Below are 21,579 nucleotides of genomic sequence, written 5' to 3'. Positions count from 1 at the left end.
CACCAGGGAAGCCCTTGAATACTTCTTAAGCTTGTAGGACTCACTCTGCTTTTAGTTAGGTGTAGCCATCTGCAAACAAGCAAATTTTTGCATTTATAGCAAAGGAAACGCCTATGTGAAAGGACTTTGAAAAAAACAGAGCAGTACACAAAGGCAAGCACTATATAATCAGCTCTTTGTGTAAATTATGGTTTTTATTGACAGGGATCATTATCACTGTGTACAAAAGCAAAGACTTTCCTGTGGTGTGCAGCTGTGGCCACTGTTTGCAGAAGCCACGTGCTTGGGTGTGACTGCTTCTCGGACTCAGAGTTTGCTATTGCAAATAGTCCAGGATATAACTGAAGAAGCTGCAGTCTGGAAGCTGGCTAAGGCAGGCCTAGGGCATCTTCAACCCAATAGATGTTTATTGAGAAGCTTACCAGCAAGTAACTGTGCTGTGGGGATACCAAGAGAAAGAACAATAATCCGGGCCTCTGCCCTGCATATAGTTTTTTTTTTTTTTTTTGTCTGTGCCAGTGGCATGTGGGATCTTAGTTCCTGGTCCAGGGATCGAACCTGCGCCCCCTGCAGTGGAAGCGTGGAGTCTTAACCACTGGACCGCCAGGGAAATCCCTGCCCTGCATATAGTTTACATGTATTTTTGAAAAGATCTCACCTAATTCTCACAGCCACCCTGTGAGTTAGGTAGAGGGACCCCCATTTACAGGGAAGGGTAGGTAGTTTTCTCCATGTCACACAGCTTCTGAGTAGCAGAGCCAAAACGGGCACTCAGGTCCTCTACTCCTAACCCTGGAGCTGCCATGGCTGCTTCCTGGATAGATAGGCCCCACCTGCCCATCAGGAGCATTCAGTCTGGAGGGGAAACACAAATGCAGGTATCAGTGAAAGGTGTTGATCAGGTGGTGTTACTGAATGCAAAGTACAAGGGGGAAAAAAAGGTAGGAACTAACTTCCTCCTGGCCACACTCTGAGTCCTGAGAGCAAGCTGCCTCCTTGAAATGCTGTCTGGCTTTTGCTGATGGTAGCCTGAAGGGAGTGATGTTCCATTAACGGCCATCACTTTCTTTCTCTTTGTCTGCCTCAGCATGAAGTAGTTGCAATCACCCTGGAACATGAATCAGGAGTCCAGGGTCCTAATTTGAGACTTGCCACTTCGTAGGGTGGCAATTCAGTTTACCATTTGCATCCAAGTCTCCTTATCTATAAAATGAAAATAATATGTTCACCTACCTCACTGGGTTATTTTGAGAACCAAGTGAGATAATACATGTAAAGTGCTTTGAAAAATTATGAAGTTAGGGCTTCCCTGGTGGCGCAGTGGTTAAGAGTCCGCCTGCCGATGCAGGGGACACAGGTTCGTGCCCCGGTCCGGGAGGATCCCACGTGCCGCGGAGCGGCTGGGCCCCGTGAGCCATGGCCGCTGAGCCTGAGCGTCCGGAGCCTGTGCTCCACAACGGGAGAGGCCACAACAGTGAGAGGCCCGCGTACCGCAAAAAAAAAAAAAAATTATATATAAATATAAAATGGTGTTAATAATAGCAGCATCAGAGCCCATAAACTCCACCCCACACGTTTATATTTGTGGGTAAACAATTAGAAACAGTGGTTATTAATCAGCAACCACATTGTGAAAAAGAATTATGTACTCTCGCCTTGCTTATCAAGTTTGAAGGCAGAATAGTCATTAAGCACATTGACCTTGAAGGCAGAAAATACTGAATCCCAACTCTGCTACCAGCAGTGTGACCTTAGCAATATTTTAGTTGCTTTGGGTCTCATTTTGCAGACACACACTCACTCACACAGAGTGAGGACAACAGATTTTTCGCGAGGAACCAATGAGATAACTCATGCAAAATGCTGGATCCTGTACCTGGCACACAGTAAGCACTCAATAAGCATTAGCTTTAAAAAGTATCAAACATTTCTTGAGCGCCTGCAACGTGCCAGGTATAACTTAGGAAACAAAACAAAAAGATTCTGAGGGTTTTTTTTTGGTTGTTTTTTTGGGGTTTTTTGACCGCGCCAAACGGCATGCAGGGTCTTAGTTCCCCAACCAGGGATCGAACCCGGGCCTGGCAGTGAGAGCGCCCAGTCCTAACCACTGGACCGCCAGGGAATTCCCGACATGGTCCTGTTTCAAGGAAAGCGCATACAAATAAAAACCAACTTGCTCACTACTCAAATGCAAAGGCAGTTTAGAAAATGAACTTATCAACCTGCCTGGAGAGACAGGTAAATTGAAACCTTCTTGCAGGAGGAAACAGTTGACTCAAGACTTCTGAAGGGTGAGTAGAAGTTTGTGTAAAAAAAAGCTTGATGCTTTTTGACATTATCGTTTGCCCACTTGAAAAGCCAGGGCTCACTTTATGCTTGTTGCCCTTCTGGTGGTTCAGCCTAAACATTCTGGTGACTTCATGAGCATGGTGTTGGAAACTGATTTTACTGGTTATTTTCTATGCATGAAACATCTGTTGTTTTGTTGTCGTTTCATAGACTCCTTAAGAGCTGTACAAACGACTTCTTGCATAGGGGGTAGATTGATTCCCATCACTGAAAAGTATTGGCATCCCTGATGCATGTTGCTGATCCCTTTAAGAAGAGAAGGCAGGGAGGACTTGTGACCACTTGTCCCTCTCTGGAAAAGCTGGAGCCAGAGGTGACTGGGATAAACGGGTAGGGAGTAGAAATTGCAATGCAGAAGGATTTGTTGTTCTGAAGAGAATGGAAGATAGCTGTCCTTTACCCACATGCAAATGTGAATGTACAGAAAGCTTTTTATTTGCCAGATATCTTGCTACCAAATTGAAGTATCTTTCTTATTTCACCAAGGGTGTTACCGGTGAATTTGGGAGTTAGAGATGTTGCCCTAAGTGGAAGAAATATCAGACTTTTCTTTGGGTTTTCTGCTTCCTTAATGTTGCTTCCTAAATCCCTCACCTTAACCACATATACGACGACGTTAAAAGCTGCGTTTACATCGGCTTCTACACCAGCAACTGCCATGTTAGAGAAATTTAATTGACATCTAAAGAAATAATGTTACCTTATGAAAGTCATAGAATCTTAAGAATTTTGAGCTGGAAGAACCAAAGAGAACTTGTAATTCAGCTTTTTCATTTCACAAATGAGGAAACTGGCCCAGGGAGGCTGAGCCCAGCTGTTCCAAAGGACTCTTATGGGGCTTTGGTTAGCATTTTGCATGATGGTGATTTGAAGAGGCCCACAGTACCTTTCAATTGCTGTAGACATAAATGAATTGTCTTTCCCCCCACATTTGTAAGCTGAGGAAGATACAGACCAAAGTAAAGCTCTGGCAAGTCCCAAGAGAAGAGAAGCCGGTAATACTGAAGTTACTGTATTGGTGCCATGTGACTGGGGCTGAGTGAAAATGATTCGATTCCGCCCACCCAAGTTCAGGGCATTTGGCCCGAGAACTTTGAAGTAAGCACAACGCTGTCAACAACAACAAAACAGTCACCAAGACGGGACAGCATCTTGACCCAAAGCCTAGAGACAGTACCGCAGTACCACGGGAAGTCTGCAGCCGTGAGATTCCACCTCGATGTGTGGCTTGAGAGAGGAACTGCTGGATCGATGCTCCTCTGGAGAAATTTCGGCGGTTGGCAGGACGTGGAAAAGCCATCTCTGGCTGGCAGAACGACCATTTCCTTAAGCCTCCCACTTGGAAGCGAGAGCGCTTCATAGATAAGTCAGGCGAGCAGACGGCCTCAAGCCCACCCGCCCTCTCCTTCCTTCGCCTGGAGAGACGCTCACCGCCCTGTTCGCGCCGGGCCACGCCCCTGTCCCGCGGGCTCACCCCACCCTGCTGGTCGGGGTCTAGGCCCGGAGCCTTTTCCTACCTGGCCCTCTCGGGGCCTCCCCCACCTCCCCTCCCTCGCCCGGTGGGCAGGTGCGGGGCAGTTCGTCAGACAGGCGGGTCCCCGAGGGAGGGGGAGGCGTCAGCGGTGACGGAACAGAAGCCCCGAGAGCCTCGGCGCTTCCTCCACGGCCTCGGCCCGGCGGCGGCCACTCGCGCGCCGCTGGTCGGGGAAGCAACGTCCGCTCACTCAGGGCCCGGCGGGCAGCAGCTCCCGCTGCCGCCTACTCGCCGGCCGAGAAACCAGGGGAAGCCTCGGGGCCCAGGGGCGGTGGCGGCGAGACCCCGCCCCGCCCGGCCAGCCCGCTCCTATCGCGGTCCGCGGCCTGGTCACGCGGGGAGTGGCGCCGCGGGCTCGGGACCAGCGCCCGGCGGCTGCCGGAGTCGCGGCGGGCCGGGGCCGGGGCTGGGGGGCGGAGGGCGGAGGGTAGAAATAGGGGCGGGCAGGCCGCGTCAGTCCCGGAGCCGCGCGCGCGGAGCCGACTGAGCCACGCCGAGGGCGCCGAGCTAGGCGGCCGAGCCCGAGCACCCATGCTGCTGCCGCTGGCCTGGGGCTCGCTCCTCTTCCCGGGGCTCTTCGGGCTCTGCGCCTGGGGGCTGCGGCGCGCGCGGCCCGCCTGGACCCACAACGACTGCGTGCTGATCAGCACCAGGTACGGGGCGAGGCCGTGCCGCCGCCCGACCATGCGCCCCGGCTGCGCCCGCCCAACGCCGAGCCCAGGGCGGAAAAGGGGGACGACAGGAAGCGAGGGGGCCGCCTCCCGGGTCCTCGCCCAGTCCACGGCGCGGGCCGGAGAGCTCCGAGGACCCTGTGCAGCCTGCCCCCGGAGGGAGGGAGGCGGAGGAGGGTGGAGCGGGAGCAGGCTGGAGGGTGGGGGGCTGCCCACGCTGATGAGGACCGGGAGGGACGTCTCCCCGATGCTGACATCTGCCAGCTGCTTTGGGAGTCGGGAGCGCGGCGGCGGCCCTACCGTTTTCCTTGGCACCCTGGCGGCCGGGGGAAGTCAGGTTGAAGAGTTCTGGCTTCATGCTGTCCATGGGACTGGACTGAGCACTCTTTCCGTCCCCCTCCCCCCTTTTCTCTTTTCTGTCGCACGTTAGGCTGGTTTCTTCAGTGCAGGCTGTGTTGGCCACCGGGTCTGGGATCATCATCATCCGCTCCTGTAGCCACGTGATCACCGACAGGTAACATCCGATGCCAGGTGAAAGCTACACCGATCACGGCGCTGGGCTTTTTCGAAGCTTCCGCATTTGAGTGGCTCACAGGTCCTAGTTCTTTATCAGCATGTGCCGTCAGGCAGCTGATTAATGGGTGAAACTTGGGCACTATAACTAGTTCCCTCCTCCTCTCCTCACCTTCAGCATCGCCAGCTTAGGAGAAAGTAAACTGAAGAAATGCTAGAGCATGACAGAGCCTGAGTCTGATTTAAGGTGGTGTGTTAGAGGACAGTGTGGTCCAACGATCCAGGTTCTTTATGCGATAGATAAATGTGAAAATTATTCAGAAGTGGAAGTGTGGCTTTTGGTTCTTTTAAATGATCTCCCTGGGGTTCTGCTGTGGAGCATTCATTGGCCAAGATAGGATGTGTGGTTAGCAGAGCCCTGCTATGGAAAGGAACAAATCCACCACCCCTTTCTTTACAAATGCTGCTCTTGTCTTTCCTCTGAAAGATGAAGGTGATGAAGAGTTTTCTGGAGCTTTCAGAAAACTGACTCGAATGGGTGTGAAAGTTCAGTCCACAGGCAGGACAGGAAATGTGCATTCAGTGAAACAAATTATAGCGACCAGGCTGGTCTACTTTGTATAGTATTTAGACCTGGGTAACAGTGCCCCCCCACCCCATTTTAAAGCCATCCTTTCAAAGCCATCCTTTTTTACCTGTCTTCCTAGAATCACCCTTTCCTCCTCACAGTTAAGTTGAAGAGCAATTGTCATATGTGCAGGGAAAGTTAATAGCCTTTCCTAATCCCTTTCTCATGTTTACTCTATTATGTGTCCTGGTTTTCACCTGTTGGGAATGGAATGGGAGGGGAGCCCGAGAGGGGCATCTATCTCACTGTGGCCTGCAAATTTGGTGCCTGGTTCTTATTTGGGATTAACCTTGCCATCAAGATTTTTGTGCTTTTCTTTTGCCTTTTTTTTTTTTTTTTTTTTAGAGAAAACCAGTTATTGGCGATGAATTGTAGATGCTGAGAGAAGATAGGTCAAGTGACTTTGATTGCATACACCAAAGACTAACAGCATTTTCTCAGCTGGGTTCAATTTTTATTTTAATTGAGCATTTCCTGATGGTGCAGCAGGCTCCCTCACTGCCCCCAGTTTGTCAGGTCAAACTTGAAACCTGCCTCCTTTGCAGAGATTAAGCTAAGACAGATGCAGCCCCCATGGCACTTGAGGGCAAGCGGCAGGCAGCTGCTACACATCTCAGGAAGAGATCTGCACACAATTAACTTTCAGTTCTGTAGCACGCTTGTGTTCTCCCCTCAGAAGCCATGTGTCTTAGTGGCTTGAGCATGGTAGCAAATCTAAGTTTGGCTTTTAGGGTCCTCCTTTTGTATATCTTTATGCCTTAGATCCATCCTCTACTTGCAAAATAGAGACAGACACCACCTTCTGTGCCCTCAACTTACATGGATGCACAAGGATGCCCTAAAGGCACCTAATCATCTGGAAAAAAAAGCCTTTTGGGGTTCATAGTCTGTACATCCAAATATTTTTCTATTCTATGTCTTTTAATTTTAGGCCTTCATATAGAATGTCTGTAGGTAGGAGGGGGTGTCTATGAATCTTCCCAAATTATCTGTAGGGTGTGATGCAGGGCCAGGGGTTTCATCAGCTCCTTAAAGAGACCCAGATCCCTAGTTCTCAATGTAAGCGCTTCTTTTTTTTTGGCCACACAGCTCACTTACGTTTAAGTAAGTGCCGAGGACCTGGGTTTGATCCTGGTCTGGGAACTAAGATCCCACAAACTGCATGGTGTGGCCAAAAATAATAATAGTAACAATTAAAAGTACTCTCATACTTTTAACTTTCTAATCTTCACAATAACTTCATCAGGAAAGTAAGACAAGGATTATTATCTTTTTTTTTTTTTAATTATCTTCATTTTATAAAAAAAGTTAAGGTCGGGCTTCCCTGGTGGCGCAGTGGTTGGAGTCCGCCTGCCGATGCAGGGGACGCGGGTTCGTGCCCCAGTCTGGGAAGATCCCACGTGCCGCGGAGCGGCTGGGCCCGTGAACCATGGCCGCTGAGCCTGCGCGTCCGGAGCCTGTGCTCTGCAACGGGAGAGGCCACAACAGTGAGAGGCCCACGTACCGCAAAAAAAGCAAAAACAAAAGTTAAGGTCCAGGCTAGTGCTAGCTAAGATTATAATCCAGATCGCTTGCTGGTAAGTCTTCAGGGAATTCAACTAACAGCCACAATTTCGCATCTTATTGAATTGGTACCGTGTGCAAAATTTTAAAACCCTAGGCTCCACGCAAGGGGAGAGGTCAGTTATATTTCAGATGAGTTTTTAATTGCTCTTCATAGTTGTTTTACTTTGGAATTGCTTCAAGAAAGCGATGGAGACCACAGATGGGCAGTAGAATAAATATTGCATCTTTTTGCCTCATTGGAACTTGGCTAGTTAATTTACCTGAATGTATACTAAGTTTGCCATTACTTGTTTGCCTATGTCACTGCTTACTCATTATTTAGTTTTGCTGTGGTAAGTGTGGAATCATTCAGGAACAGAAATGTGAATGGCACTCTATATTCCTAATGTTGCAGTTCAGTGGACTGGCTCCTTAGGTTAAATGAAGACAAGGTTATAAATACAGATTTGAGGTCCTGGGCACACCATGTTTAGTCTCTGAGGCGTGGAGCCCTTTATAAGCACTGCAGACGATTCTGATGTTCAGGTAGTTTAAAAACCATAAAACTAAATGGTTTCTTCTACCTAACACATGGGCGCTTGATAAAACTTTGCTGACTTAGTCTAATCCTTCCCAGGATAGTACATAATTTCAATTTAGATTTTGTTTTTCATGTAGATTTTCTGTAGAGTGACTATTTGGGGAACAAAATTTTGGAAATTGTAGAGACTTACCTTCTAATCTGCTCTGGGACAGTGATAAACTATCATTTTGACTCAGCAAATATTGATTCAACCCCTGTGGACAAGTAAATGGGAACACTGTCTTTTGTCCTAGCTTCTCTTTTGGTATCTATCTACTGTAAGGTAGTCCTTGAGCTCTCGGCTCATTTCCAGAGATATTTTTCTTGAATGAAACTGGGTTTAGCCATAGTATTGTAAAGAAAGTGGCCAGGGTTACTTCTGGAAACTCCCTAGAGTGGGGTTGCAAACAGATTCAAGAGTAATGTCCCAACTATTGAGCAACTGAGTAGAGTTAAACTGGAAATACTGGGTTTGGGATTTGGGTCACTTTCCAAACCTGTTTCTTGGTGGGTCTGTGGAATCCCTGGTAGAGATATCTATCAAAGTCAGCTTATATCACAAAGTACCAGAAAATCCATTACAAATGAGTAGCTAAACCAGACAAACAGTGAGGGCAAGTCACTGAAACCCATGGTGCTGAGTGAATCCTTGCTTTCTACCTTTGACACTTGTGAGTTTGCCCTGTAATTTAGAGAAAGTTGTTCACTCTCCTTATTTGTCAGCTTCAGCATGTTCATTGTGAAGTATCTGGAGTAAAAACAGCTGATTAAGTACAAAGCTGATGCAGATGTGTTTAAGAAGAGGCTGGCTGTGAGCCTTCATAACGGATTTCCATAATTACTTCTTGGACCATCCATATGCTTTCTTTCAGGCACTGGCTTGCCCGAGAGTATGTCTGGTTTTTGATTCCATACATGATCTATGACTCCTACGCCATGTACCTCTGTGAATGGTACCGAACCAGGGACCAGAGCAGCAAACATCCCCTCACCATTTTTCGAAACTTCCTAAGTAAAAACCGCCTCATGATCACGCACCACGCAGTTATTCTGTTTGTCCTTGTGCCGGTCGCACAGGTAATGGCCTCCCAGGACAGGCACCAGTAGGTTCAGCCACTCATTCCTCCTGTTGAACTGGGTGTCCCAACTGTCAGACTGCCCCCTTTTCTTCCCCTTTCCTGCTGCCCCCACTGCCCTCCTGCCAGCTGCTGCCACAGCGTAGAAAGGAGTTAAATCTGAAATGTCTGTGATCCTCTTTACTGGCAATCCCCCAGCCCTCTGTGATGCCCAAGCATTTGTCAAAGGTTCTGCCTTTAGTTCATACAATATAATAGAAAACACCATAAAAATTGTTTCAAAGAAATGAGCGTAGCTCCATCAACTGGTTATTTGCTCTGATAGTGCCCAGAGAGGGCTGTTTGCATTATTTTGATGTCACAAAAGCACAGACTCTCAAAGCAAATAGCCTCATAATTTCTCCCCAGATCCATTTTTTCCCATTAAAAAAACTCACCCAACAAGGAAGAGAAATGGGAATGCAGAGGGGAGACTAGTAATTCCAAAGTGCCTACCAGGTGACAGGTGCTTGATTTAAAAACTTGTAGCTTGGGGACTTCCCTGGGGGTCCAGTGGTTAGTACTTCACCTTCCAACGCAGGGGGTGCGGGTTCGACCCCTGCTCGGGGAGCTAAGATCCCACATGCCTCACGGCCAAAAAACCAAAACATAAAACAGAAGCAAAATTGTGACAAATTCAATAAAGACTTTAAGAATGGTCCACATAAAAAAAAAAAACTTTAAAAAAATTTGTTGCTTTCTAATCATTAGAAATTATTAGAAATAATTAGAAATGATAATTAGAAAATATTAGCCCTATACCATAGAGGAAGAAACTGGGGCTCTATGAGTTTACGTACCTCGCTCGGTGGTACTAAGAGACAGAACTGCTATCCCAATACTGCTTGCTTGCTTTCTATATTTGGCCGCGCCTTGTGGCTCGTGGGGGATCTTAGTTCCCCAGCCAGGGGTTGAAGCTGGGCCACAGCAGCAAAAGTGCCGAGTCCTAACGGCTCGACTGCTAGGGAATTCCCTATACTGCTTTCTTGAAAGGATAAAAGGAGAGGTAGAGTGCATGACATTCTTTAATAAGTCTCTCTTGATTGTGTTGGGGACCCTAACATCAGGCATGGGCCCTGGTGCATATTTCGTGGAACTGAACTGGCTTAAGTGCCTGCCCTTGGCATGACTAAGTTGGATACCCAAAAGTGGGCTGCAGAGTTCCTTTTGGCTGACACTGAAATTCTAGAGAAAGCTCGGTGTGTGATGCAGTTGCCTCTGGACCATGAGGATTCCAAGCGTGAACTGGTCTGCACTGGCCCGTTTAGCACTTCCATTTCCCTGCATGGTTGCTCAGGGTTACCCTTTTCAATAGCCCTAGTTAGAATTTTCCTTCCGGTGGTTCCTTAACCTCCATTACTTATTTCCCTTTTTCCTCTTTTCCTCTGCAGAGGCTTAGGGGAGAGCTTGGCGACTTCTTTGTTGGCTGCATCTTCATGGCAGAACTGAGTACTCCGTTTGTGTCGCTGGGCAGAGTTCTGATTCAGGCACGTATGAAAGGAGTGGCAGAAAGTGCCGAGGGAACAGACTCTGCTTCTCCTTGGTAGATTAAGAGGGTTTGGAGAAACTTCTTTAGTGCTACCAATAGTGGGGTAGGAGACCCTTGAACAGACTTAAAGGTCAGTTGGTCTTTCGAGCCAGTGGGATTGAAAAATTGTACATTTGATTCAAATTTGATCCAGTTCTTCATATATATTTATCCTGGTCACAGAGTTTCTCTAACCCACCGTTCCTGTGCTCCTGTCAGCTGGGTGGCTTAGATCAAATTTCCCATCACTGTTGGAAACAATATGAGACTCTCTGCATATACAAATACGGCAGTGCTCAATCATCTTTTCTACAAGTGTCCGAAAAGGAGACGCTTGGCCTGTCCGTTGTGGGACTCAGGCTAGTCATTCCCTGAAAGTGACCCTGTGCTCTCCTTCCCTCTTTTGCAGCTAAAGCAGCAGCACACGCTGCTGTACAAGGTGAACGGAATCCTCACGCTGACCACCTTCTTCTCATGTCGGATCCTCCTTTTCCCCTTCATGTACTGGTCCTACGGCCAGCAGCAGGGACTGAGCCTGCTCCAAGTGCCGTTCCACATTCCTTTCTACTGCAATGTGGCCAACGCCTTCCTCATCGCTCCCCAGATCTACTGGTTCTCTCTGCTGTGCAAGAAGGCAGTCCGGCTCTTTGATGCTCCCCCAGCCAAAAAGGATGGTTAATTGCTCCATGAGCCAGGCAGTGAGGGCGCCTCCTCCACTCAGTATTCCCGTGGACCAAACTGCAGATTGTGCCCTGGGTGGCCTCAGCCTTTTGGGTATTGATAAGCAGAGGGATTAGCGTTTCTCTAAAGAATATTCCTATCACCTCTCGTTTCTAACCTGCCCCTTTTGCAAAAGCACTTTTTCCTTAGTAACAACTATTGGATCCCGTCAGACCTCCACTGGCAGCAAGGTGGTTTAACGTGAAGCCCAAGGATCCTTCCTTGGGTCTTATCTCAAGGGCTCTGGAGGTAGAAGCATGGGGTGTGGAGATAGGTGGACCAAGGTGACAAGGAACTGGGCACCTGCCTGGTCCTCATATTGGTGGCTCCCCACCTTTCCAGCCACTCAGGGAGTATCCACACATACTGGGCCAGCAGAAGCAAGTGATGACTTGGTTCTTTTCTTGTGATGTTGGCCTGGGAAAATCGTTGTGGGTAGGTAGTTTTTTTATTGTTTACTAGATAACCCGTAGGTCCTTTGCCTCATCCTTTCATCCATGTGCCAACATTGAATTCTCCTGTCTACCGACTTCTGATCAGAAGTCTCACTGGCGGGGTGGGGTAGATGGCAGGGATGGGAACCTGAAGCACCTGAGTAGGTAGGAAGGCCAATAGGTCAGCACCTCTGCAGGCTGACTTGGTTAGACCAACAGTCACAGATACTATTCCCTTTTTAGCATGTCCCTTAAGCCCAGATTTCCCCATATCCACACACACAGGATGCTCTTATTAAAAACTATAGGGGTAAAGTGAAATGATGGCTATTCACTGGGTAACCCCGCTTTGACACTGTCCTTATCCTATGAAGCAGAACGGACTGCTGTATTCCAAACCATGAGATGTCTCATCTAGACTGCCTCCTGATAAGCCAGACCTTGTGGTCCAAAGTCTGTTCCTATCTGACTTACTGCCATTTAGCCACAGAAGGCTGGAGAGCAAAAGTACAAGTCAGCCCTGGCCAAATTATGTTCTGTAGACTGACTCCTTCACCCACCATTTACCGATAGGATCCTCTGGTGCCAACACTAATTGCTCCTGAACGACAAGGATGGGTTTTAGAAACTGCTACCATGAAGTTTTTTCCCAAGCAGTAGTGAAAAACTAGATTTTTAAAAGTGCCTTTTAATTCACTGTTGTCTGTGAACTTTTAAAGTACTGAGTGTGTAACAGTGTCTCAAATTTTGACTATTTCAGTCTTTAATGGGTGCCATTTAAAAACATAAAATGCTGTAATTTTTTTACCGTTTTGTTTACTATCCGTATATCTTTATACATCACCCCTGTGGTGACTAAGTTGCACTAATATTTTCCAACTTATTCTCATTTGTGAAATATATCCACGCCGACTTCTGGTAAGACCTGTCCTGTGACCAACTGGAATGGCTGCTGTGTGCTATTGTTTCTGTTCTGTGTTCTTCTCCGTGTAACTGGCAGAGGTGGGCTGTTGCAGGGGAAGGGTGTGTGTGAATGCCTTCAGCCTCCAGCAGAGCCTAGCTCATACCTCACTCTAACATGTTTCTGTAATTCACGGTGCCAAGAGTACACTGCAGAGTTCTAGAGTTCTAGCCCAGTGGTCACGTAACTTTAGACCTTTTCTTCTCTTCCCAGGTGAATCCCAACTAGGAGTCAGGAGGGTGGAAACCCAATTGTAGGCCGCAGACAGAGCCAGCCCACTTTAGGTGCGGGGGGAGAGAACTTGAATACTGCCTCACTGTGATGGGGGTATGGAGCTGTCCTTCCTTGCCTCCCAATTAAACACTTCCCTAACGAGTCCTCATGGTTCTGGAATATATCCTGGGCACGCATTTGCACACACCATTCCCTGCTCCCACATGTTCTTCAAAACCGTGACAACCGGGACTTCCCTGGTGGTGCAGTGGTTAAGACGCCACGCTCCCAGTGCAGGGGGCCAGGGTTCGATCCCTGGCCAGGGAACTAGATCCCAAATGCATGTCGCAACTGAGTTCCCATGCCGCAACTAAAACAGCCGGCGAGTCACGACTAAGGAGCCCGTGAGCCACAACTAAGGAGCCCACTTGCCACACTAAGACCTGACAGATAGATAAATAAAACAAACAGAAAAACCAACCAACCAACCAACCCATGACAACCCACCCCAGGCAGAAGATAATTACACCCATCCTTTAAACACGCCTCTGTGGTGATTACCAGACAGTATCAGCACAGCCCCTTCGAGATCCACTGAATGGACAGCGTTAACACTGTGGGGCAGAAGTCCTCGATTCAGAAGAGACCCATTTTCCTGAGGTCACTGACCTCCCTCCCACCCACCCAACATTTCATGTTCTTGGTCCAACCCTCTCCTTTTACACTGGTTGCAGGCCTTGTGCGCACACAAATCACATGGCCAATTGGTAGCAGAAAAGAGTCCCTTTCCTAGTTCCTGCCCTTTCCAAGATACGGCGAAATGAGTCTTAAAGAGACTTTCAGTGCAACAGAACACACGTACCTCGTAGTTAGTCCACCTGGGTGGTTTCACCTTTAGACTTACTTGCCGGATTCTAGGGTGGAGAAGCCCAGTGATGAACACGCGCCTCCCAGCTTGACTTGATCTTCACGACTGGCTGTGCCCAATTTCAGCGTGTACTGATGAGCCTAGACTATTGATAAGAAAGTCTCAAAAGAGGCAAGATAAAACTCAAAAGAGAATTTTATTACAATCTGTATGTTACAAATACCTAAGAAACTATTTTCTTTACAATGTCGTCAGATTTTTGGGCTTGTGTAAAATTTCACATAACCGAAAAATTTGTGTTTTTCAGCTGTAGCCCCCGTAGACCTGGCCAGGTTGAGGCCCAGCTGTTTTCTGACCCACGAAGGTCAGAAGTTGCTGATCTTCTGCAGGAGGGTTTGGCGCCGCTCCTCGGGGCTAATGTTCTCGGCGATGGACTTTAAGAAGTGCTGCTCGTTTGCTTTCTGGAGCAAGGAGCTGACAGAAGGGTTGGTCTTGCTCAGGGTTTCGTAGCAGGTGAGGATCTCCAAGGCCAAAACATACAGTGGTTCACACACCTCCTGGTGGAGCATGGCCATGATGTGCAGAACGTGACAGAACACCTGGGTGTAAAAAAACAGGGTTTCCTGGGTCAGGTCCTGCTCTTGTCCTTGGGCCCAAGGGCCAACTGACTGTATCAACCGAACAGAGTCCAGGAGGTTGGTCAGGCTGTTGCAGAGGAGCTTGACCACATGGCTCCAGCCTTCCACAGGGAGCCAGTTATGGCAACTCTGGCTGCAGAGAAACTGGAAAGCTCTCAGCAAGAGTACGGAGAGTTGGAGCTCCTGGGCAAAGGGCTTCAGGTTGAGCAGAGGGACAAACTGAATATACTCCAGGCTGTAGGGGACATGCAGGAGCTGCTTCTCCAACAGTCTCCTGGTCAGCTGGTGAAGGCACTGCCACTCCTGGGGGCTGCACCACGGCATGACCTGCACCAGGGCCACCAGGAAGCCCTTGCTGAACAGCCTGACCTCCTCAGGGTTGCCCACATCCACCACCAGCAGGGCGAGCATCTGCTCAGAGATGCTGCTGGAGACGCAGGAGCACTCCATCCAGGCCAGGAGGCCTGTGCCGGGCCCGTACCTGGGGCGGGCCTGGCAGGTCCACTTGTCCTCAGAAAGCTTGCAGATCTCAAAGAGCGTGGCTGGTACCTCACACTTGAAGTGGCCCTCAAAGAAGCTCTTCAGTCTCAGGCCCACAGTCCAGTCCAGCTGCTCCAGCTTCCCGTGGAGCCAGGACAGGGACTTGACCCAGGTGTCCGGGGAGAAGGTCTCGGCGTTAGCCGACACCACCTCACAGAGGAGCTCCAGGATGTGGATCACCAGGTCCTTCCTGTCCAGGGGGAGGCAGCGCTTCTCCTTGGGGAGCTGCCAGTATCTGCTGAAGCCATTCAGGAGCTGGCACAGGCTGAAGATGAGTGGGAACGGAGAGCAGGTCTGCAGCCAGTATTCCTCTAGACATGTGTTTGCTTCCAGAGTCTGGATGAAGATCCTCAGACTGAGGTCCACCTCTTTGACGTCGAGCATCAGGAAAGGCAGGACGAATTCCTTTAGCACCTCATCTGGCTTGAGAAGAGCAGCAACTGGAATCCCTTGGGGCTTCACAGGATTCACCAGGCATCTCAGGAACTCCAGAAACTGCTTCTCTTCCCTGGGTGTAGAGAACTTCGTCCAGACTGTTTCTTTGAGGCAGGACACCACGATCGTCGTGGAGGGATTTGGACCCTGCTCTTCCGCGAACCTGAGGGCGGGGAAGGCGGTGAGAATCTGAGCCAGGAACCTGTGGGTGCCAAGGTTGACCACGGCCATGCTGCACACTTTCTTCACCGTGATCTCCGGGTGCAGAATGACTAGGCGGGCCACAGAAGCGATGGCATTAGCCAAGCCCTGTTCAGAAGCGCTCTGCGTGAGCTGGTTAAAAGTCGTGTTGAGGTCTTCCTGAAACCCCTCCAAGTGACCCAACAACTTCTCAGAGAGGCCCTTGCGCCCCCAGGAGAGCAGGACGCCCGAGAGGACTTTATTTTTATCTGGCAGTGAGAGGTGTGCATGACACTCCAGGATCAAGTCGATGACCTGTTTGATCTGGGGTCTGGGGACAGCCCCGTCTGCCGCGCTGACGTCCACCACTGCTTCCAGCAGCTCTAACACCAGGCCGGGCTCCTGGAAGACAGCCCGGCTGCTGGCCAGGCAGGCCAGCCACTCATCCGAGAAGGCCCACTTCCTCTCAGAAGCGAAAATGTAGCACATTTCCATGTGCCGGTCCAACTTCTGCTCGATGATGGCCATGGCGATGGAGGCAGTGATGTCCTTCTCAAAGCCCTTGTTCTTCAGCACCCTGTTCGTGTCCTTCAGGAAGTCACCCACGCACTCCGCCAGCTCAGAGGCCACCTGCCTCTCTTCCTTGGACAGGCTAGCGGTGTCCAGGTAGAGCTTCAGGTTCTGGCTGAAGGAGGTCAGGCTGTCGCACAGCCGGTAGCTGCTGTAGCTCGTCCCCTGGCTGCCACCGAGCGTGGCCCGCAGCTCCTCCCGCCACTCCCGCAGCAGGCTGCGCAGGAACTCGAAGCCCACGAGGATCGTCTCGCTCGGCAGCCTGGCCAGTGAGGTCAGGCTGATGTCCCGCTCTGCCTCCTTCACCTTCTCTGCCAGTGCCTGCTGGTGATATGGGTTCTGGGTGTCCGTGTTCCACACGGAGATCACCGTGGCCAGTTTGTCTAGGTACACAGTGGCGGACACTTCCTGGGGGTTGTCCTCCATCAGTGCAAACACGGTCAGCATGTCAGCCAAGTTGGCCAAGGCGCAACACTTCATCCCGGGGCACAGGATCCTATCCTGGATTTGCTTCAGCCCAGTGAGCAGCATGCCCAGCAGGGGCACGGTAGGACACACATCCGGGTCGGACTTAAACCTCTTTGGAGGGTGGGAGAACTCATCTGAAGAGGACAGGTACTTATGGGCCATTGTCCGGAACTGGGAGAGCAGGGGGTCCTGCTGATTGCCCTTGTGCTTCATCATTTCCCACCAAACGTCGAGGAAGAAGGCCACATCCTTCGAAGAAGTGTCGATAGTCATGTGCTCCAAAAAGCGCTCTAGTTCTGCATGGCAGAGAGTAGTGGGCAAGGCCATCAGGAGCTGGATAAAGAGTCCGGAAGCTTCCAGGGACTTAAGCAGCTCAAAGAGGACCGTGTGGTTGATGGTGGGGATCATGTTGCCCACGGAGAAGAACACATCTTCCTGCCACAGGGTTTCAGTGTCAGAAGGCGTGACAGGGTAGGGCTGCAGAGCCTTGGCCCAGATGATAATCAGAGCTTTCTTCTTCCAGGCGAAGGGCTGGGAGCAGGCCGTGGCAGAGGAGATCTCCCTCAGAGCCTCCACAATCGGCCGCCCGACATGCTCCCAGTCAGACTTGGTCAATTCTGCCAGTGTTTTGGGGCGGAACAGCTGCTCGGCCAGCAAGAAGCCCCCATGCAGAACAGTCATTTCTTCACAGATATTCAAAGGTCCTGCACAGACAGAAGTCCAATAGGATAGAATGTGGTGAAAAATTTTCAGAACAGCAAGCAGAGGTTAGAGGGAGAGGCAGCAGTTGGTCAGCAGGCTGTCATTATTAGGGTTAGAGATGAAAAGGGTTCTGAATGAAATCAGTGGGAGAGGGGGAAGAAGGGATGGTTCTAGGACCCGCTGCAGAGCTGAAGTCAAAGGATTAACCTGAGGAATAAAAAAGGACTCCCAAGCTCTCTAGCCTGGACCTGGGAAGACAACGGGCACTACTGCAAACAGGGAACACGAGAGATGTGCTTGGAAGGAACACTGATACGTCTTGGTCATTTGGAGTTTGAGGTAGAAACATCCTCCAGCAATGGAAACACAGGGCTGAAGCTCAGGAGGCAAGTCAACCTTGAAATGTGACTCAGGAAGGAGCCTGCCCAGAGGCAAGGCCCTCCAGCAAAGGATGGGCCAGCAGAAGATTTGAGGAAGAAGGGCTGGCTGAGAGAGAGAAAGAGAGCGCAAGGACAGTACCAAACTACAGCGGCCACCAAGTACTTACTGCAGGACTTGACAACTGAGCTTCTAAGTACCGATACAGACTAGGAAGGGCGTGGACCAGGACTGTCTGCACAGCAGCACTCAGACAAGCCCTGCTTCTCTTTTTTCTCTTAAAGCCTTGTCTTGGAAACAGATTTCAAACGTTCTGCCTTTTGGGGAAACAGTTCAATTCCCACAGCTCTTTCCATCAAAGAGAATAAGCTACTAATGGTCCTGGTTCTCTGGTAGAAGCCAAGAAGTAGATAGAAAAAAATACTGTACTAGATTCAGAAAAGTCCTTCTTCAGTGAGCCCTGAGTTGACACAGACTTAGCAAGGAAGGCATCTTGGGATGTTTAATTAGACATGGGTTTAACTCCTAGCTCAGCCATTTAAAAGTGGTGTGGGCTTCCCTGGTGGCGCAGTGGTTGACAGTCCACCTGCTGATGCAGGGGACACGGGTTCGTGCCCCAGTCCGGGAAGATCCCAGATGCTGCGGAGCGGCTGGGCCCGTGAGCCATGGCCACTGAGCCTGCGCATCCGGAGCCTGTGCTCCGCAACGGGAGAGGCCACAACAGTTAGAGGCCCGCGTACCGGGGTGGGATGCGGGGGGAAGTGGTGTGATCTTGGACAGATTACTTCTCTGAACTTCTGCATATGTGGGGATAATACAGACTTCACATTATGACCCTGAGGATCAAATAATACATACAGTCAAGCCCCTGGCATTGGGTCCACACCCACTGTTGGCTCCCAATCCCATCTTCCAGGGCTGTTGAGGGTTAGGTAAGATATATACAATTAAGAATCAGGCTACAGGGCTTCCCTGGTGGCGCAGTGGTTGAGAGTCTGCCTGCTGATGCAGGGGACACGGGTTCGTGCCCCGGTCCGGGAGGATCCCACGTGCCACAGAGCGGCTAGGCCCGTGAGCCATGGCCGCTGAGCCTGCACGTCCGGAGCCTGTGCTCTGCAACGGGAAAGGCCACAACAGTGAGAGGCCCGCGTACTACAAAATAGAATCAGGCTACAAAGAGCCTAAGTGCTCGATAAACGCTGGTTCTCCCAAACCTTTCCACTGTTGCCAGGACCAGAATCTTGTCCCTATTCTTTGCCTCCTCCAGCTCAGAAACAGGACATGTCTTTCTTAGGTATATTTCCTTTGGGCCAGAAACTAAATCATCGTACAAACATTGCTCACTCTTCAATGTTCCTGACCCCTCTCCCCTTTCCCAGGGCCCCTTCCTCAGTCCCTCAGGCCCTCAAGAACACAGCTTCCCCATTTTCATGGGCCAGGAGACTATCCTGCCCCTTCCATCTGGAACAGCACTCCTATGCAACCCGCTGGTGAAGGCAATCCATCTTGGTGCCCAGCGGCTGAGGCAGACTCCCAGGAAGAGCCAGGTTGCTGAGAGGTCTCCCTGGGGGTTCTGGCCTTTCTGGTTCAGGCTGCTCTCCCAGGGCCCCCCAAAAGGCTCCCTTCTGACTCTGTAAATTTAATTTTATTGCTCTACCTGCTCAGCTGAGATGTTTGGCCCCTGAGACCCACCTTCCAGAGACGGTAAGTATATACTCATGCCACCTGAAGGAGTAAGTCCCAGAAGCAGTTAATGGCTGGGCGAATCCCAAGTGTTTTATCACGAATGGTTAACTGGCGCTTGTGAGTGCCCGCTCCTTATGTTTAAGCGCTTACTCTGTACCAGGCACTGTGCTAGTTGGTATGTGTATCTTTTCATCGTCAGATCAACATTTTGAGGACCATTCCTGTTTTAGAGATGGAAACATTAAGACTCAAACAATTTGCTCAGGTTGTCGGAACTGCAAAGCAGTGGGCTGGGACAGAGATCACCACAGCTGCAGGGCTCCAAACTCTTCCAACTCTACCTTTCCACCACGGAACAGCTGGCTGGGGACAGGGACCAGAACATTTCTCAACAGCCTACTAATACTGGCACATCTTGGGGAGCCTCACCCCAGCTCTCCCAGAACAGCTCTTGGTCTTATGCCCTTAAGAGCACATCCAGCAGCGGGGGAGGCTGGGCAAGGAGCCGCCGATTTATACCAGCTGTCCCCTCCCTTCTCCCAGACCTGGCATCTGGAGAATCAAGACGCACGTTGCCGCCTCAGCTGCTGCAACCCGTGCCCACAACTGCTGGTCTGAAGAACGCTAGTCCTGCGCAAGGCACCGGACTCGACACTGTACACACGTGATCTCAGTGAAAACTCCCCCAAACTCTGTGAGGCTGATACGGTATCATCATCCCCGTTTATCCACGAGGACCTCAACGCTTGCTCAAGAACTTAGTAGACGTTCAATAAATGAGATCGTTGGGGATACGGGATTCCCCGGGGCGCCGCCGGAGCCCGGCCTTTTCCAAAGCACGTGCCCGAACCTGTCCACTCTCGCGAACGCTAACTTCACATCCGCTGGCCCCTTCACGTGGAAAGGGGCCTGGAGCCGGCAAGAGGCGAGCGGAAGAGCGGCGGGTAGAGCCCGGCCCCCCGACCTCCGGTCTCCAAGACACCCCCGCCCTCCCAAACCCCTCCCCGGCCCGGAGGTCTCCCTCAGCCCGGGCCCACTCAGCACTGCCTGGTCGCCGGTTGCTCAACGCGGCCCACGCGGGCCCAGAGGAACCGAACACCCACCTAGATCCATGGCGGCGACGCTGACTGCGGCGCGGGTCGCCCCTCCCCCGCCAGGCCGCGAGGGCGGCGCAAGCGTCACGGCACAATAGGCGGTCCCGGGGGGCGGGACAATGGGCGGCGCCTCGGCCCCCGCCCGCAGTCTCAGCTCGGGCTATGCGCGGACCCCGGCCTATGTACGCCGCTCCGCGCGCACGCGCGGTCCCACCTAAGCGCCCGCGGTATCGGGGCCGCCAGACCCACAGCTCCCTCTATCGGCCAGAGGCCTCCAACCAGGCAACAGGCAGGTACCCGCGCCTCCATCCCACGGCGTGCCGTCCCCCCTACCCAGGGCCCGGCCCCCAAACGACCGCCCCCTCCCAGCCCAGGCTCCGCTCGGCCGCGCGTCTCTGCAGTTCCCTACTTCCTGGGCCCCAGTCTGTCCTCCCTATAGCTCCGTCCCTGGCCCCGCATTCTCCCGCACCCAGTAATCCCCGGATTCCTCACACCCCCGCCACAGTTCACCCTCACTGAATGCCCCTACCCAGGCTGCCCACTAACCCGCATGGACTCACCACTCCCTGAGAGGCTTCCTCCCCCGCAGCGGGTCTCTTCCCATCAACTCTTACCATAAATTTCAGTGGCCGACGGGGAGTCCTCCTGGAAACTCTCCGACTCACAAGGACATTGTGGGACAGGTGAGATGGGCAGAAAGTCATACTAAGGAGCACTAAATGTCCCTGGCTTTGCTAATTCCATTCAGACGTCAGACACACATGGATTTCATACTAACTTTACAGGCTAACCTAGGAAAACTCCACAACACAGCCATTCTAAATCTCTCTGGATTTAAATTCAAGAGATATTTGAACTTCAACTTAATATGCTAGGACCACAACCCCTCAAGTCGAAAAATAAAATGACTACTCTGAAAACACAACTCTGGAGAAACTGAGGAACTTCCCAACTTCATCTGTTTAAAAACACCAGCTTGGGCAAAACTATCTTTAAACCTTGTTTTGTAGCTGATTATACCATTCCCAGAGATGGGAAAGTAGTAACTTTTGGTTTAAAATTACTAGCTGCCCTGTGCAGAGGTAAACTTTTGGATTGCTTGATAAAAGGCCAAAGTGGTACAGTAAATGGTTTTAGGATGAATAAAATATTGAAGACTGCAACAAAGGAAAAATGACAGGCAATGAGAGAAATAAAAGGAGGCTGATATCATGAAGCTAAAATGT

General features: G+C 50.7%; 2 protein-coding genes across 3 annotated transcripts; one reads left to right on the top strand and one right to left on the bottom strand.

The window, feature by feature from the left end:
- The first annotated feature begins 4,329 nt into the window (after positions 1 to 4,329).
- TLCD3A (TLC domain containing 3A) lies at positions 4,330 to 11,944 on the top strand. Of its 2 annotated transcripts, XM_059996713.1 has the most exons (5): positions 4,330 to 4,536; positions 4,985 to 5,068; positions 8,696 to 8,900; positions 10,330 to 10,425; positions 10,876 to 11,944. In XM_059996713.1, exons 1-5 carry the CDS (start codon positions 4,415 to 4,417, stop codon positions 11,143 to 11,145), a joined length of 777 nt encoding a protein of 258 aa, XP_059852696.1. In that variant the 5' UTR covers positions 4,330 to 4,414; the 3' UTR covers positions 11,146 to 11,944. The 2 variants fall into 2 exon arrangements, with proteins under 2 accessions (XP_059852696.1, XP_059852698.1); XM_059996715.1 differs by lacking the exon at positions 8,696 to 8,900 and having other exon boundaries at positions 10,876 to 11,008.
- Positions 11,945 to 13,839: 1,895 nt separating this feature from the next.
- On the bottom strand, positions 13,840 to 20,405 carry GEMIN4 (gem nuclear organelle associated protein 4). The gene is made up of 2 exons (XM_059996541.1): positions 20,363 to 20,405; positions 13,840 to 17,197 (listed from the first exon to the last, which is right to left on the bottom strand). Exons 1-2 carry the CDS (start codon positions 20,370 to 20,372, stop codon positions 14,028 to 14,030), a joined length of 3,180 nt encoding a protein of 1,059 aa, XP_059852524.1. The 5' UTR covers positions 20,373 to 20,405; the 3' UTR covers positions 13,840 to 14,027.
- Positions 20,406 to 21,579: the final 1,174 nt, after the last annotated feature.

This window comes from Delphinus delphis, chromosome 19 (assembly GCF_949987515.2).
Source record: "Delphinus delphis chromosome 19, mDelDel1.2, whole genome shotgun sequence".
Lineage (NCBI taxonomy): Eukaryota > Metazoa > Chordata > Mammalia > Artiodactyla > Delphinidae > Delphinus > Delphinus delphis.
This window is presented reverse-complemented; position numbering and strand designations above follow the sequence as displayed.

What these genes read in the sequence shown, in the direction of transcription:
- TLCD3A (XM_059996713.1), top strand. Translation starts at nt 4,415, where the DNA reads ATGCTGCTGCCGCTGGCCTGGGGCTCGCTCCTCTTCCCGGGGCTCTTC. An exon ending in AGCCACGTGATCACCGACAG is followed by an intron (nt 5,069 to 8,695) that starts GTAACATCCGAT and finishes GCTTTCTTTCAG; the next exon opens with GCACTGGCTTGCCCGAGAGT. An exon ending in TGGGCAGAGTTCTGATTCAG is followed by an intron (nt 10,426 to 10,875) that starts GCACGTATGAAA and finishes CCTCTTTTGCAG; the next exon opens with CTAAAGCAGCAGCACACGCT.